At 62.9% G+C, this 15,924-nt stretch overlaps 1 protein-coding gene across 1 annotated transcript; it reads left to right on the plus strand.

The window, feature by feature from the left end:
• The first annotated feature begins 1,092 nt into the window (after window positions 1–1,092).
• On the plus strand, window positions 1,093–15,905 carry NID2 (nidogen 2). Its single transcript, XM_087746863.1, has 22 exons — window positions 1,093–1,386; window positions 2,055–2,363; window positions 5,240–5,472; window positions 5,732–6,162; window positions 6,791–6,940; window positions 7,018–7,263; window positions 7,568–7,768; window positions 7,940–8,158; window positions 8,507–8,650; window positions 9,018–9,146; window positions 9,238–9,381; window positions 9,476–9,595; window positions 9,685–9,927; window positions 10,533–10,769; window positions 10,937–11,158; window positions 11,320–11,489; window positions 12,266–12,395; window positions 12,595–12,766; window positions 13,427–13,584; window positions 14,011–14,134; window positions 14,960–15,072; window positions 15,160–15,905. The coding sequence occupies exons 1-22, from the start codon at window positions 1,195–1,197 to the stop codon at window positions 15,168–15,170; spliced, it is 4,098 nt and encodes a 1,365-aa protein (XP_087602989.1). The 5' UTR covers window positions 1,093–1,194; the 3' UTR covers window positions 15,171–15,905.
• The last annotated feature ends 19 nt before the right edge of the window (window positions 15,906–15,924 follow it).

Raw genomic sequence — 15,924 nt, forward strand, 5'->3', positions numbered from 1 at the left:
TCACGCTTGCCAGGACAGCTCATCCCCAGCCCCGGCACGGGTGGGAGCTGCTTTCCAGGACGCTGCGGCGGCTCGCATGCTGCCCAGGACGGAGGGGACAGGGGCCGCGGTGACATGTCCCCATCACCACAACAGGGACGGGGCGAAGGGTGTCCAGCTGCTTCCCCTGCGAGGATTCCTGCTGGGAATGCCATGAATGTGTCCCTGATTTCTTTCTCTCACCAGCCTACGGGGTTTGACACTTCTCTCCTTCTTATCTGGCATTCCTCGGGCACGTATACGTTTTGGGACAGATGCGATACCAACGCTGGCCTGGGGCCAGGGAAGCGCTCCAAGAAGATGGAGCAGAGCTTTTGGCTGCTCCCAGCCTGGATTTCCAGGAGCACTCGGTTGAGTCTGGCTGCCTGCGTTTGGGGGCGTCCTTTCCTCCACGGCTGCGGGTCCCCGCACCCCGACGCCCCAAACCGAAGCCAGGAAACCGCCCCAGCTGCCCGTCCTCAAAGTTTTGGCCCCTCTCTGGACGGAGATGGCGGAAGATGGGTCTGAGAAAGGATAAACAGCGGTGACCCCGCGCCTGGGCCGTCGTGCGTGCACGGGGAGCCTGCGGCGTGGCCGGTTCCGCTCGCTGACAACTTGCCAGTTGAGCTGCACGACATATTTTGGCCGGGTGGCCGTTCCAGCTTTCCCAGCCCCCCCCCGGTCCCCTGTGGATAAGGAGTCACGTTTCTGCCTGGCTCAAGGGAGCGGGATCCCAGGGGAACCGGCCAGGGCCTCTCGCCCACGCCGCGGCCCCGGCCCCGACCCCGGCTGGCTGCGGGCCCGGCTGCGGGGGCGTTGGAGCGGCGGGAGGGGGATGCGGGGCCCCGGGGAGCGGCGGGGCACGAAGGGGGGATCCCCCCTCTCCCCCCCGGGATGCCCCCGGGGTACCCAGCCCCGGGGCGGGGCGGGGGGAGGCGGGGGGGGGGGGGGATGAAAGCCGGGGCGGATTTTGGGGTAAGACCCGATTGGTCAGGGCCGGGATCGGGGGATCCAATAGCGGCTCGGTCGCCGTTGGCCCGCCCCGCCAGCGGCGCGCCCCGTCCCGCCCCGCCGGCTCCGGTTCCCTCCGGCGGGTCCGGGCCGTCCCGTCGGGTCCGCTCCGTTCCTCCGCTTCGCCCCGTCGGGTCCGGGCGGTGGAGGGCAGGTCCCGGCGGGATGCGGGCGGTGCTGGTGCCGGTGCTGGCGGCGGTGCTGGCGGTGGGGGCAGCCCTGCCCCGCCGGGGGCTGCTGCCGCACGGTCCGGCCCGCGGCGATGCCCGGCTCCGGCCCGGCGACGACGAGAGCTCGCCCGGGCTGCCGCTGCCCCGCGCCCTGCGCCTCTACGGCCGCGCCGCCCGCCGCCTCTACGTGAGTCCCGCCGGCCCCCCGCTCCCCCGGCCGGCCTCCTGCCCCGGGGCCCTTCCCGCCCCCCCCATCACCTCCCTCTGCCCCTCCGTCTTCCCGGCCCTCCCTGCCTCTCCATCTTCCCACCCTCCATCCCTCCCTCCTTCTGTCCGTTCACCCCTCCCGTTCGCCCCCCTCCTCCCCAGCCCTTCCCCTTGACACCCATCTCCCTCCCTCTCCCCACCCCTGCCCCTCCACGTGTGTCTTTACTACCTCCACCCCTGCACGTGTCTTCCCCCCCTCCGTCCCTTTCCCCCCCCTCCGTCCCTTTCCCTCCCCTCCGTCCCTTTCCTTCCATCCATCCCTTTTCCCCCCTCCGTCCCTGTCCCCCATCCCTTTTCCTCCTCCACCCCGCTCCCACTGTCTCCTGCCCGCTGTCTCTGGCTGCAGAGGAACAAGAGGGCTTTCTCCGCTGCAGCTGTTCCCCGCCGGCAGCGGCTGCAGCTGGGATGGCCCCTGAGCTGCAGCTCCCTGGGGGACGGAGAAGCCCGAGGTCTTTGTTTTCTCCTTGGCCGGATGGGGCCCGGCGATCTCCGGGCTCTCAGCTCTGTGCCCTGCTCCACCGGGGAGGGGGGACCGGTGGTGGAGGCACCTCTGCAGCTCCTGAGCACCCTACGCCACTCTCCCTGCAGGTGGGGACCAACGGCGTCATCTCCACCCAGGATTTCCCCAGGGAGACCCAGTACGTGGATGACGATTTCCCCACAGACTTCCCTGTCATCGCTCCCTTCCTGGCCGACCTCGACACCTCCGGTGACAGAGGGAACATCTACTACCGGCAAGACGACTCTCGGGACGTGCTGGACCAGGCCGCGGGTTACATCCAGGCTGGGTTCCCCCGCACCGCCGGCTCCTTCATGCCCACCAACGCATTCATCGTCACCTGGGAGGACGTGGGCGCCTACCAGGAGCTCTTGCAAGACACCAAACCCTCCCAGAAGGTGAGGCCGATGATGGGTGCAGGTTGGATGCCCATCCTACGTGTCGTGAGAGGATGAGTCTTCCTTGTGTAGCACCCAAAACGCTCAGTCTCTGCTTTCTGGGCAGCTGGATGGTGGGTCCAGCCTTGGATCAGCACCGGGGGAGATGTGGAGCTTCTCCCCGCTCCGAGCTGCGGCAGTGGTGGGTCTGTTGCCTTTGCCAATGAGCAGAAGAGGTTTAGAGGTTGCCTTCAACTCCATGGTTGGAGGTGCTCAGGCTTTTCCCTGCTTTTCAGGCACAGCTTTACAGTGCTGGCGGCTCTGGATTTGCAGGGTGGAGTTGGGCAGCTGGGGGAAGCTGTGGCCCAGGTCACCCATCGTGCTCCTGACCTTTTGCCGGTGGCTTGGGGCTGGTCCTTCCTTCTGCCCGCACGCTGATTAACGCTGCCGGCGAGGAACCGGCTTCGGAGTTTCCACCGTGGGTTGATTTTGTGTCTGGAAAACAAGCTTGTAGGTGGTCCGCCGGGTCGGGGAGGTGACCTGTGCTCTCCACCCACGGGCTGATAAGGCTCCTGCATGGGTGGACCTACAGCACTGCTTCTCCCCGAAAACGCTGGACCCGCTGCTGGGGCAGGAGCCGTCATGTTAGGCTGATGACGCGCCGAGGAGGTGACGGTGACGCTCTGCCGGCGGGACGGGCTTCTTGAAACGAGCTGAATATGAAAAGCTGCAAGGGGAAAACTCTCGCGGTGAATACCCAGAGCCATGCGATGGGTGACGGGCTCTCGCCGCGGCGGGGTGGGCTGAACCCAAAGCCCATCAGCAGCCACCGGGTCCCCACGGGCCACCGGGAGCCATCCCCGCCGGCCGTCCCCCCACTCCAGGGCCCTTCGGTAGCGGGTTGCTGAGAGTGGTGGCCAAGCGAGGGAAGAAACCGAGGTTTGGAAGGAAACAACCCACATTTTTTCCTCTAATTTAAAACTTGGGAAAGCAGCTGAAGAGATGCCATCAGGGGCCTCGCAGCGACCTCGCAGCCGTCAAAAACGCAGCCTCCTCTTCTCTTCCCAATTGTTTTTTTTTCCTCTTGGAGAAGTTGGATCAGGTTTTAAAATGAAACCGGTCTTGGAAATGAGCAGCTCCAGGGAAAGCTTCATTCAAGACGCACTGAAATGCAGCTTGTGCCTGTGCTTTGCTGAACTCCCCCTTAGCCAAAACTGCTAAAAAACTCCCCAAACACTACTTTTTTTTCTTACCAAATGTGCCATTTATTGAAACGCCGCCCTCCCGCTGCTCAGAACCAGGATTTACCTCGAAGCCTTTACCCCTCGCTTTGGAAAGTTCATCTTTTTTGAGCCCAAAAGCAGAAATCTGGGTTAAGGTGGGGGGGTCAGAGGCTCCCCGGTCCCCTGCCGTGGGGGTCCTGCCCCGCCGGGAGCCCCTCCAGCTCCTTGGGGGCACACTCCCAGTCCCTGCAGTGACGCTTTCCAGGGCTGCGGAGGGCGATGAGAGGTGACCCCGCTTCTGCGGGGGCAAAAATTGCCCTTTGGGCTGGAATTTGCCCTTTGCAGCTCTTTGCCGGGAGCAGCCAGCCGCGAGCCGGGGGCTGCCCCCCTCCTCGCTGGCTGCCCTGCGTCCCACCGTGCCAGCGCAGTGGTGTCACCCACCGGGTCCCCCCCTCCGCCAGGCAAAATGAGCCCTGCAGCTGCTGCCACGACTGGGCTGCGTGGGGGAGGAATCTGGCCCTGGGGGGGTTTATCCCCCCCCCAAGCTTTTTGGCCGCCTTTGCACGGGGTCTCTGAATGCCCGAGTGTGCGACGCGCACAACAAGGCTCTTTCTTTATATCCCACGGGGCTGCCGGGAAACCCTGCGATGCCCCGGGGCCCCTGCGCCCCAAAATTGGGGACAGGCAGGGCTGGGCTGGGGGGGGCTGCATGGGGGGAGCCTCCACCCCTCCTGTTCCGGTGGCGAAACTGGGAATTTAATCATTTTTCATTCGCTCGGGCGCCGTTCCCCGCTTGCTGCTGCCGGCAGCTCCTGGGGAAGGGCTGCTGCTGCGTGCTGACATTTATTTATCCAGAAAGCAGGACCTCTGCAGGGTGGGGGGCTGGCCCAAATGCTGCAAGCCTTGGTTTCGCCGCATTCGGGGTGACCGCGATGTGTGTGTGGATTCTCTGGTGGCTCGTAAGGGTTGTGCTCGCTCCGCAGCCTGCCCATCTGTGGGTTATTGCTGTGGTCCCGCTCCCCGGCGCAGCCTCACTCGGGGCTGGCGTGGCCCCAGGGCTCGCAGGGCTAGCACGACAGGCAGCCAGCATGCCTATAGCGGGACGTATGGGTGTGGGGAAGGCGGGAGCACATGCATGTTTTTTCCTGAGGAAATCGAGCTAAAATTGTTCTCGGGGGAAGCGGGGGGGTGCAGGTTTTCCTCCGGTGCTGATGGGATGGAGGGGGGCTGCTGGTGTGGGGCAGGGCAGGAGGAGGGGGATGGGAGCGAGGGGTTCCCGGCTGCAGCGTGCCGACGGGGCGCATGGGTTACATGGCCAGGGATGCTCCTGGGCGTGGTACGGGGCTGTCACCTCCCCGTGTGACAGCTCCGAGGGACACCCCTGCACTGATGCAGCTGAGAGGGGGTGGCCTGGCTGTGTCACGGGCTCCCATGGAGGATGCGGAGCACCTTCCCAGCACGTTGCGCTGGGGTTTTGCCATGCATGAGCAGCCGCTGCTCCTGTTCTTCCCTGGGAGGTGTCTGCAGGCTGATGGAGGGCTCTGTTGGGGTGCTTACATGCACTGTGTTGTGTGTGGAGGCAGCTGGTGTGTCCCCAGTCCCTTCCCTGTCTCCGTCCTCCGCTGGAGTCCTGCCCTCCTGTGACGTCCGTCTGTCCTACTCTCCCTTTGGCAGCTCAACACCTTCCAGGCGGTCATAGCCTACGATGATGAAGACACCTACGCCATCTTCCTCTACCCCGATGGTGGCCTCCAGTTCCTGGGGACGCGGCCCAAGGAGTCCTACAACGTTCAGCTGGAGCTGCCGGCCAGGGTGGGCTTCAGCCGGGGGGACGGCGATGACCCAAAGAGGGACGGGCTCTTCCACAGCCTGGCCAGCAGCGAGCAGGCTCTGAGGCAGCTGGAGCGGTGCGTGGTGCCCGGGGGCCGTGCGGGGCGGGCAGGGGGAGCAGGGTCACCTTCTCCCAGCCCTCGGAGCCTTTTAAAGGCTGGAAGAAGGAGGGGAGCGAGCTGGGGGGTGATGGGCTGCGTCTGGGGGGCTTGGCCCCACGTGCACGGGAGCTTTTTGGGAGCTGCATTCGGGGTCCCGGGAGGGGTGGGTACCTTTGGGGGGGTTTCCCACCACGGCTGCGATGGACATGTGTGTGTGTGTGCTGCTGTCCTGCAGGGAGAGCAACGCGGGGGTGCCCGGTGTGTGGGTCTTCCACGTGGGCAGCGCAGCGCCCCTGGAGCACGTGGAGCCAGGGGGCAGTGGGGGAGCCAGCCCCGGCGTGCCACAGAGCCCCGAGCCCCATGCCCCCGGCACCGCCGATTACGCCCGTGCACTCTACAGCCGTGCCGACCACGCGTCCACTGAGCTGCCGGCGAAGCACGGCTCGGAGGCCATGTCACTGCATCCCGAGCATGCACCCCGCACCCCGGCGCTGCTGGGCATCGGCCCCAGGGGGCTGCCCATGTCCCCGGGGCAGGAGCGGAGCCGCCGGCTGCACCCCGATGGGGGTGGTGGTGCCCAGCAGAGCTACTCCCCCAACCCCTCTTCCTACAGCTCCGGGCATCACGGCGTTGGCGTGGAGGAAGACGTGCATTTTAACCCTGACGGTGAGTGGCTGCAGCCCCTCCGATGAGTGAGCAGGGATGTCTCGTGGTGGGTGACTCCCTCAAAAAGGCCTCTTTGCTGCAAGCTCATCTCTTCCCGAGCAGTGAGGGCTGAAGCTAGCGTGGGCTGGCATCGCTCCTGCAAAGCTGCTGCCCTTCCAGCTCCTCTCCTCCCAGCCAAATCCTACTGCCAAGGGGCTGCTGGAGCCATAAGTCCCTGCCCGCTGGGTTTGCTGCTGCTCTGCCCTGCATTGCAAGCTCAGGGGACGGGGAGCTCGGGGAACAGGTCCCAGTTTGGGGCCAGGGCTGGCCCTGCCGCCCCCGTCGCCGCCAAGCTGGCTGGGGAGCCACCGTGGCATGTGTCCCAGGGAGCAAAGCCCCGGCCCCGGCCGGCTGTCTCCCAAAAATCCGCAGGAACTCGATCTCCCACTCTCTGTCAGGTCTGCCTGAAATCAGGCAACAGGTTTGAAACCCTGAGCCTCCCGTACACATCCCAGGCGGCTTTCTTGGGAAGCGCCGCTGCCAGCTGTCCCATCTCCCAACAGTGTTTTTGGGACCGGCGGGCAGGGTGCCCATCCCCAGGAGGGGTGGATTTGTCACCGCGTCCCCAACCCTCTCCCCTTGGCCCCAGTGTTCACCTACAGCGCGGCCAGCAAGGAGACGTGCGCCCAGCACCACGGGAGCTGCTCCCCCAACGCCTTCTGCACCGACTACGCCACCGGCTTCTGCTGCCACTGCCGGGCCACCTACTATGGCAACGGGCGGCAGTGCCTGCCCGAAGGTACGTGGGGCGGGCGGCGGGGACGGGCACCCCGTGCCTGGGCGGCCGCTGCCAGGAGTGCCCATCTCCCTGCCCAGGAGCCGTGCATCGCCTCAATGGGAAGGTGAGCGGGAGCCTGATGGTGGGACGGGCGTCCGTCCGCTTCCAGGACGTCGACTTGCACGCCTACATCGTGGGCAGCGACGGCCGAGCCTACACAGCCATCAGCGGGGTGCCCCAGCCTGCTGCCCGCGCCCTCCTGCCCCTCCTGCCCATCGGCGGGCTCTTCGCTTGGCTCTTCGCCCTGGAGGAGCCCGGCTCCGAGAACGGCTTCAGCATCACCGGTGAGGGAGCGGGGAGCCGGGATGTGCCGCCGAGCCCCCGTCGCTCCGAGGGAGGCGGCTCCTGGTGGGGTGGCCTGGCTCAGATGCGGGGTGACGTGTGGCTTGGGGCAGGTGATGAGGGTGCGGGGGGGGGGGTTCAGAGCATCCCCATGGCTCCTCTGATCACCTCCCCAGCTTCAGCTGGCTGTCACCTGCCTGCCGCGAGCCCTCACGGGTGTGCCAGAGGGGCGGGGAAGGATGCTTTGGGGATGTATTCCCTAAAAATCCTGCAACCCAATGCCGCCTGTTCGCTTTTCCCGCCCAGGTGCCGAATTCACCCAGAGCCTGGAGGTGACCTTCTACCCTGGGGAGGAGACGGTCCACATCACCCAGACAGCCGAGGGCCTGGGGCCGGACAATTACTTAAGCCTTAAGACGCACATCCAGGGCCAGGTGCCGTTTCTCCCGGAGAACGTCACCGTCCACATCGCTCCCTACAAGGAGCTCTACCACTACTCCAGCTCAGGTAGGAACCCGTGCTCAGCCCTGAGTTTGGTTTCTCACACGCCATCCCTGCATGCCCCGCTCGGAGCAGCCCAAAACACCCCGTCCCCACTGCGGTTCCCAACATCCGAGAGACATCGATGCTGAAGCCGGTTCTCCCACCTCCCGTGGGGTTTTTCTCGCTGTCCGGCAGCCGTGACATCCTCTGCTCACCGGGAGTATGTCCTGGCCGCGGGGACCGCCAACCAGACCCTGTCCTACCACCTGCGCCAGAACATCACCTTCGCCGGCTGCCCGCACGCCCGCCTGCCCGCCTGGCAGCGGCTGAGTGTGGTGCGCGCCTTCGCCCTCTACGACGGCCAGGAGCACGTCCTGCGCTACGCCCTTGCCACCCGCGTCGGCTCGGCACGAGGTGAGCTCCAGCACCCACCGCGGGGTGCCCGCCCCAGGGTGCCAGCTCCCACCGGGGGATGCTGCGGTCTTCTGCCGGCTCCCAAAGCTGCAGCATGCTTGCTTTGCCCAAAAACAGCCAAAAGATGTTTTTTTTTTTTTCCCCAAGCAGCTTGAGCCAAAGCACTCCCAACATGGGTGGGGTGCAGCGGGGGTGGCACTGGGTGGCATGGCCACAGGTCCCTGCATGGGACAGGGGTGCTGCGGCGCAGAGGTGATACCTACGTCAGATATAAGTGGGAATGATCATTCCCCGCTCCCTGTGTCTCCCAGGCCTTTTCCCCCGCTAACGCTCCCCGCTTGCCCGCAGACGATGCTGAGAAGCCCCCGGTGAACCCATGCCACGACAACACGCACGCATGTGAGGCCACGGCACGCTGCCAGCCCGGCGTGGGGATGGAGTACACGTGCGAGTGCGCGGCCGGGTACCGCGGAGACGGACGGGGCTGCCGAGGTGAGTGGGGGCTTGCCGGTGGGTGCGGGGAGGAGCCGGTGCACCCCGTCCCCCATGGGGCACCATGGTGGCCACTGCCATTTGGGGTGCTGGGAGGTGCCACAGCGTCATAGCACCCACGGTCTCAAGAGCTCCTGGAACTGCAGCAAGGATTTGGGTGAATCACGGGGGGAAACTGAGGCAGGGTGCTGGGGGGCTGCCAGGGTCTGGGAGAAGCGCTCCAGGAGCATCACGGGGACAGAGGAAGCGGCAGACAGGACGGGCAGCTTGGGGCAGGACATCCCCCCCAGGCCAGGAGCAGTCGGACCGCGAAAATTGGGGTTGTCCCACCACCGCCGCGACACCCGGTGTCTACCCCTTCCTCTAGAAGTGGACGAGTGCGCAGAGGGCCTGAGCCAGTGCGGCCCCTTCACCGTCTGCCTGAACGTGCCGGGCAGCTACCGGTGCGAGTGCCGCAGCGGGTACCGGCCGGCGGAGGACGGGCAGGCGTGTGTGCGTAAGTGCCGGCCCCGCGGTAAGGGGTCCCCCTGACCTCTGTGCCCCACGGGGCTTGCCCCGGCCACCCCCTTATCCCGCTGTCCCCACAGCACTGGCACCGGTGACCAACCCCTGCGAGGACGGGAGCCACCCCTGTGCGCCGAGGGACGGGGCGCGCTGCCTGCCCCGCGCCGGGGGCCGCCCCGCCTGCGAGTGCCTCCCCGGGTACGCTGGCGATGGCATCGACTGCTCCGGTACGGGGGCACGGGAGGGACCACAGGGTGCCTGCCGGGGTGGCACCATGCCGGGGTGCCCTGCTCGGCTGATCCCCATCCTCCCCATGCACAGACGTGGACGAGTGCGCCGAAAATCCCTGTCACCCGGCTGCCACCTGCTACAACACGCCGGGCTCCTTCTCCTGCTGGTGCCAGCCTGGCTACGAGGGCGATGGCTTCCAGTGCGCGCACGGTAAGGCTGCCCGGCTCGCCCCCGCGCCGGCTGTGCCCGGGGTGGCTTCCCCCATCCTCACCGTGCTGTTGTTTTGGCTCTCCCGGCAGCGGAAGGGAGCACGCAGCGGCTGACCCCCTGCCAGCACGAGCAGCTGTACCCACGGGAGGTGCCACCAGGACCCTCGCCCGTGGGTGATGGGCATGTGCCCCAGTGCGACGAGGAGGGTCAGTACCAGCCCCTGCAGTGCCACGGCAGCACCGGGCACTGCTGGTGCGTGGATGCCGCGGGACAGGAGATTGCCGGCACGCGGACGGCGCCGGGCAGCACGCCGCCTCGCTGCGGGAGCCCAGGTCGGTGCCACCCTACAGCACTCGAGGGGGCCAGGGGAGGTGGGTTGGGTCCTTTGGCATCTCGGCGGTATCCCGATGGGCTCAGCGAGTACCCAGGAGATGCCGTGGCTGGCTGTGTGGGTTGTGCTGGGTGGCAGAGGATGGGGGGGGGGGGGGGGCTGGATCAGGCAGAGCCCTGCCTGTCCCTGCCCGTCCCACACAGCTGCAGCACTTTGGCCCCAGCCACCAGCAGAGCGGGGATGGCGGGGCTGTGGCGAGCGGAGGGGACCTGACCACCCAACTGGGGACTTTTCTGCCATGGGCTGGGTGCAGGGTACTGCCAAATGGGTGATTGGGCACCTCAGGGGGCTCCGGGGTCTTCAGGGCACCCTGGCCCATGGGGTTACAGTGGCAGTGGCCATTGGGGCACCTTCTGTGCCATCTTGCGATGGAGGGGACAGCCACGGGGTGCCGAGGGGGCTGGAGGAGGCCAAAAGGTGCCAGCAGAGCATCACCCAGCACCTGCAGTCCTTGGGTGAAGCGGGGCCAAACCCGGGTGCCGAGTGGGTCCAGGGGAGCTGTGTGGCACCCCCTGAGCCCAGGACGGGGGCCTTTGCTGCCGGCAGAGTCCGTCCAGCAGCTGACCCCCTGCGAACACGAGCGGCTGTACCCACGGGCGGTGCTGCCGGGACCCTCGCCCGTGGGCGACAGGCACGTGCCCCAGTGCGACGAGGAGGGTCGGTACCGGCCCCTGCAGTGCCACGGCAGCACCGGGCACTGCTGGTGCGTGGACGCCGCGGGACAGGAGATCGCCGGCACGCGGACGGCGCCAGGCAGCACGCCGCCTCGCTGCGGGAGCCCAGGTCAGTGCCTGGGGGATGCCTTCCCCTCTCTGCAGCACCCTGCACTTAGCATGGAGGGGCACCCAGCAAGGAGAGGGGGACCCGGGGCTCTGGCAAAGCCCTGAGTCCCCCCCAAGCTTGCACATGGGGTCCATCACGGGGGGTGACCATCGCCCTCCCCGTGCCAGAGCCCACAGAGCGGCCCCGCACCATGTGCGAGCGCTGGCGGCAGAGCTTGCTGGAGCACTACGGGGGCAGCCCCCGCAGCGACCAGTACGTGCCGCAGTGCGACGCGGGGGGCGACTTCACCCCGCTGCAGTGCCACGGGGACAGCGGGTACTGCTGGTGCGTGGACGAGAGCGGCAGGGAGATCCATGGCACGCGCTCGGAGCCCGGCAGCACCCCGCCATGTAAGAGCTCGGCACCCCAAGTGTGATTTCCCCCCCCCCCATCTAGCACAGCACGGGCTCCCGGAGCTGCACCCCGCTCCTGCTCGGGTGCGGAGCCAAGGGGACGATGCTCCCCGAGCCATCTCTCTCTCTCTCTGTCGCCCCCTCCCCATTTGTGCCAGGTCTCCCCAGCATCGCACCGCCCAGCGTCCGGCCCTCGCCCCGGCCCGACGTCTCCCCACCGGCCACGGGGACCTTTCTGCTCTACGCTCAGGGACAGCAAATCGGTTACCTCCCGCTCAACGGGACACGGCTGCAGAAGGAGGCGGCAAAGACCCTGCTCTCCCTGCATGTACAGTATCTCCAGCGCCGGGGTCGGGGTGCGGGACCACCGAGGGAGGAGTTAGGGACAAGCTGACGCTGTGGCTCTGTGTTTTGCGTCTCCCTGGACCGCTCTTGTCTGAGCTGTGATGGTTTGAGGGGTTCACCTCTTGAAGGTTGATGTTGGTCTGTGGGGACAGCCTTGGTGCTGAGATGGAGGGGGAGGGCTCTCACCCCTCCCTCCAGCTGTCCCCCTGCAAAGGGAAGGAGCACGGGTGCTCGCACAGCTCCCCCGCTATCGGTCCCGGGCTGCCAGCTGCACGTCTCTACTGCAAAACTCGCCTTTTCCCTTCCTCGGACTCCTCTTGGAGCGTGGCCACGTGCATCTCCAGCCAGGCCAGACCGAGGAACACTGAAAGCCGGGCCACGACCCTCCCTGCACCCCGGGGAACTGAAACACCTTGCCAAGTATTCCCTTTCCCCATCCTGAAGGTCATTCCTCGGGCTGGCTTCTCTGTTGGAGCCGGCTCTCCTTGAGCCGAAGGGTTTCAGACCCATCTGGACGTGGGTGTGCGCGTGCGACAGCCGGCCTAAAAACCTCTGCTGCAGGATTCAGCCGGGGGTGCGCAGTAGGAGCCCGTCGGTCTTGGGTTTTGCTGGGGAAAAGGAATTTGAGCGTCGTTGCCCATCGCAGCATCTTGCAGAGTGCCTCAGGCAGCTCCCAGTGCCGGCTGGTGGGACAAGGGTGCTCACTGAGCTGTGGCCCAGGCAGAATTTCACCCTGTGTCCCTCTTCCAACCCTGGCAGGGCTCCATCGTGGTGGGGATCGACTATGACTGCCGGGAGAAGACGATCTATTGGACCGATGTGGCCGGCCGGACCATAAGCCGGGCAAGTTTGGAGCCAGGTGCCGAGCCGGAGACCGTTATCAACTCAGGTGAGCTCCCATCACCGGTGACATCTGCCCAAAGGCACATCAGCAGGTCCACGCCAGTTTGTGCCCATCGCGGCTCTGGGGCTGTCCTGCCTTGGGGCCCTCCAGCTGCGCTCACATCCCTCGGCTGTGGGTTGGGACACCACGACGTGTCTGGGAGCCGTGTGTCCCCAGCCGCTGACCGTGTCCATCCCTCCGGCAGGGCTGCTCAGCCCCGAGGGGCTGGCGGTGGACCACTTGCGCCGAGCCATGTTCTGGACCGACAGCGGCCTGGATAAGATCGAGAGAGCCCGGCTGGATGGCTCGGAGCGACAGGTGCTCTTCGACACGGAGCTTGTCAACCCCCGGGCCATCGCAGTGGATCCCGTCCGAGGGTGAGCAAGCAGCGTTTCTGGAGGGATTTGCATGCAGGGCTTTTGCAGGGTGCTGGCAGGACGGCACTCGCCAGATTTGCAGTAGGAGCCGTATTTTGGGGAAAAAAACTGAGAGGGGCTGTTTGCCTGCAGCCGGGTGTTCGCGGTGGGACGAGGTATGAGCCTCTCCGAGGAGGGTCAGGCACAGGCGGTGGTGCCAAGGCCCCAGCCCAGCCCTGGGAGCAGCTTTCCTACAGCGCACACCCCGTAGGAGGGATTGGCTCTGTTCCCCCCCTCCTCTTTTATTTAATAATTCAGGATTTGGCTAAACCTGCTGTTTCACTGTCAGGATGTACATTATTTTTAAAAGCTTTGATACACGCCTGCCGTTTGAAAACACAAGCTGTGCCTCTAGGGTGCTGTTGCGATACAAAATGTGCTACTCCTAGGACTCGCCCTCGTCTAGGAGCTACGGTTTGGGTCGTAAACATGTTTGACATCGTTCTGCTTTTCTTTTAGGGATTTTTTTCAAATCAAATAAAGATTTATTTCAGGCCCTGTTAAGGGGAAAACCAGGCCTCTCTCCTGACAAGAACCAGTTAATGAAGAGAAAGCCGATAATCTCCTACCACTCCTTACTGTTGTGCGCCCTGTTTGTTCATGATATAATTATTTCCCAAGCAACCTTTACTGGACGGACTGGAATCGTGAAGCTCCCAAAATCGAAACGTCCACCGTCAACGGAGCCAACAGGAGGGTCCTGGTGAACAAGGACATCGGGTTGCCCAACGGCCTGACGTTTGACCCCTTCTCCAAGCTGCTCTGTTGGGCAGACGCAGGTAATTTAGAAGCACAGAACAGAATCACAGAATCGTTAAGGTTGGAAAAGACCTTGAAGGTCATCGGGTCCAACCGTTAACCCAGCGCTGCCAAGCCCACCACTAAACCATGGCCCTCAGCACCACATCTCCCTGGCTTTTACCGAGGATGTCATTTCACCGAGGACAGATCAGACTACAGCACACTAAGGCTCGATAAAACCAGCTATGTATCTTTAGCCCATTGCTACCTGCGATCCTCTCCACCCCCTTCCAGGGTCCTGCCCCAAAGGACTTGGTGTGGTGGGGCTGGGGGACCCGCAGCACGAGTTGCTTCTACATCCTCGGGCTGAGAAGGCGTTTCAAAAACCAGTGAATACAAAGAACACGTTTGGGTTTTTTTGGTTTTTTTTGTGTGGCCTGGTAACTGTCTTTGTGTTTGAAAAGGAACGAAGCACCTGGAGTGCACCTTCCCCGACGGCACGGGCCGGCGCGTCATACAGAACAACCTCAACTACCCCTTCAGCATCATTAGTTACGCCAACCACTTCTACCACACGGACTGGAGACGGTAAGGAAAGAAAACCCGCTCCTTCCCGCGGGCGGGAGCGCCGAGCTGGCCCTTCCGAGGGCTCCGCTCCCCTGCGCAGCCGGGAGCCAGGCTCTGCCGCTCCCTGCCAGAGCCGTGCTAGCGAGCAGCCTGGAGGGGCTTTGAGCCGGAGCGGGGAAAGAAATGCTGTCCCCAGCCTGCTCCCTGCTCCCGAGCCCTGGAATCTCACCAGCGCTCTCTCGGGTCTCCTGCACTGCCGTGTTCAGCAACACCCACTCGTAAATCTCGGTGCAGAACGGTTGTTTAGAAACAACCCCAGCTTCCTGGGAGGGATAGAAATAGCGGTTGGTTGGTTGGTGGTTTTTTTTTTTTAAATAAAAACTTGGCACAAGTTTCTGAATCTAGATTAAGTCAAAGGAAAGATTCAGTCCTCAGTCGCTCCCTCTCCCCTGCCGCCCAAGGCCCTCGGCATCAGGAACTCGCCTCTCTTCCCACTCCTGCTGGAAGCTCTCAAAACTTCCATCAAATCTTAGCAGATTGTTTTAGCAATCTTAGATTATCTTAGAAATCTTAGCAACAAACACTAAAGCACTTGGCGTGCTTGGAGGAGACTCTCGGGGAGATAATCTCCCTTGGAAGGCGCGCGCTCTGACTCTGCATCACCAGAGAAATGCACTGAATGAGCTGGATGTAGATTTGACGGGGCAAATTTCTTTCCACTTGTTCTGCAGGTGCTCAGAGCAATCCTTTTAGCTGCCTCTGTTCTTAAGCGTTCTTCAAGATGGGGGGAAAAAACCCTACGGGTTTCACAGATGAGTAAAGCGCTTCTCCCCCTTTTATCACCAGGGATGGCGTGATAGCGATCGATAAAGAAAGCGGCTCCTTTACCGATGAGTATCTCCCAGAGCAGCGATCACATCTCTACGGAATAACTGCGGTTTATCCCTACTGCCCCGGAGGTAAAACCCAACAAAACCCACCCCCTCTGGGCTGTCGGCGGGCTGCTACGTGCTTGACAGGCTAAAGATACCCCTTTCTCTCCGCAGCGCGGAAATAGTAACTGCCATTTCGAGAAACAACAATCTTTGCACCCAAAAGAGCTTCCGACCCAGAAAACCGTCACTGCATACAACTAAGGGGGGGGGGAACCCTTAACCGAGGCCAACAAAGCAACCTACTTTTCTACAAAAGATTAGCAAGTATTTTTTGAAGTTATACCTCAAGTCTTTACTACTGTATTTTTTAAAAGTGAAAAACATTGATATATTACCAAAAAATGGTCCTGTGACTCTTAGGCCATTACTCTAACTCTTGCTTATGCAAGCAAATTTAAAATGTAGCTTTCTTATTCAAATGTTTTATTTTATCGGAAGGAGAATGGATTCATTTTTAATAGCTTTGGCGATCTGACCAACGGGTCCCTTGTACCAAAAAATAAGCGCATAGGGGAAGCTTTGTGCAGTACCTTGCTGGGTCTCAGTAATCTACAGCCCGGACGACAGAGACTGTGTGTGCTCCAACAGCGTGCAGAGCAGTTACGTGATACGGCAAAGGCATTCCAGTTTTTCCAGAAGACAATTCTATATTTTCACCACTGCCTCAATGCATGTCTTTTAGTATTTATATTAGAAGAATATGCTAGAATTGATCTGTTCATGCTTATTGGTTCTTCGAAGTGCCTTCATAGACCTACCCCGTGTAGACCAATAGATGTTCAGAAATACCATTTACATTGTAACACTTCACTTTTTCTAGGTTATTTCAATAACTGAATAAAACGGTTTTAAGTTTCCCTTTGGATTTAGTTTTTA

Source organism: Nipponia nippon, unplaced genomic scaffold (assembly GCF_047370975.1).
Source record: "Nipponia nippon isolate SJK-2023a ecotype South Korea unplaced genomic scaffold, ASM4737097v1 scaffold_11, whole genome shotgun sequence".
NCBI lineage: Eukaryota > Metazoa > Chordata > Aves > Pelecaniformes > Threskiornithidae > Nipponia > Nipponia nippon.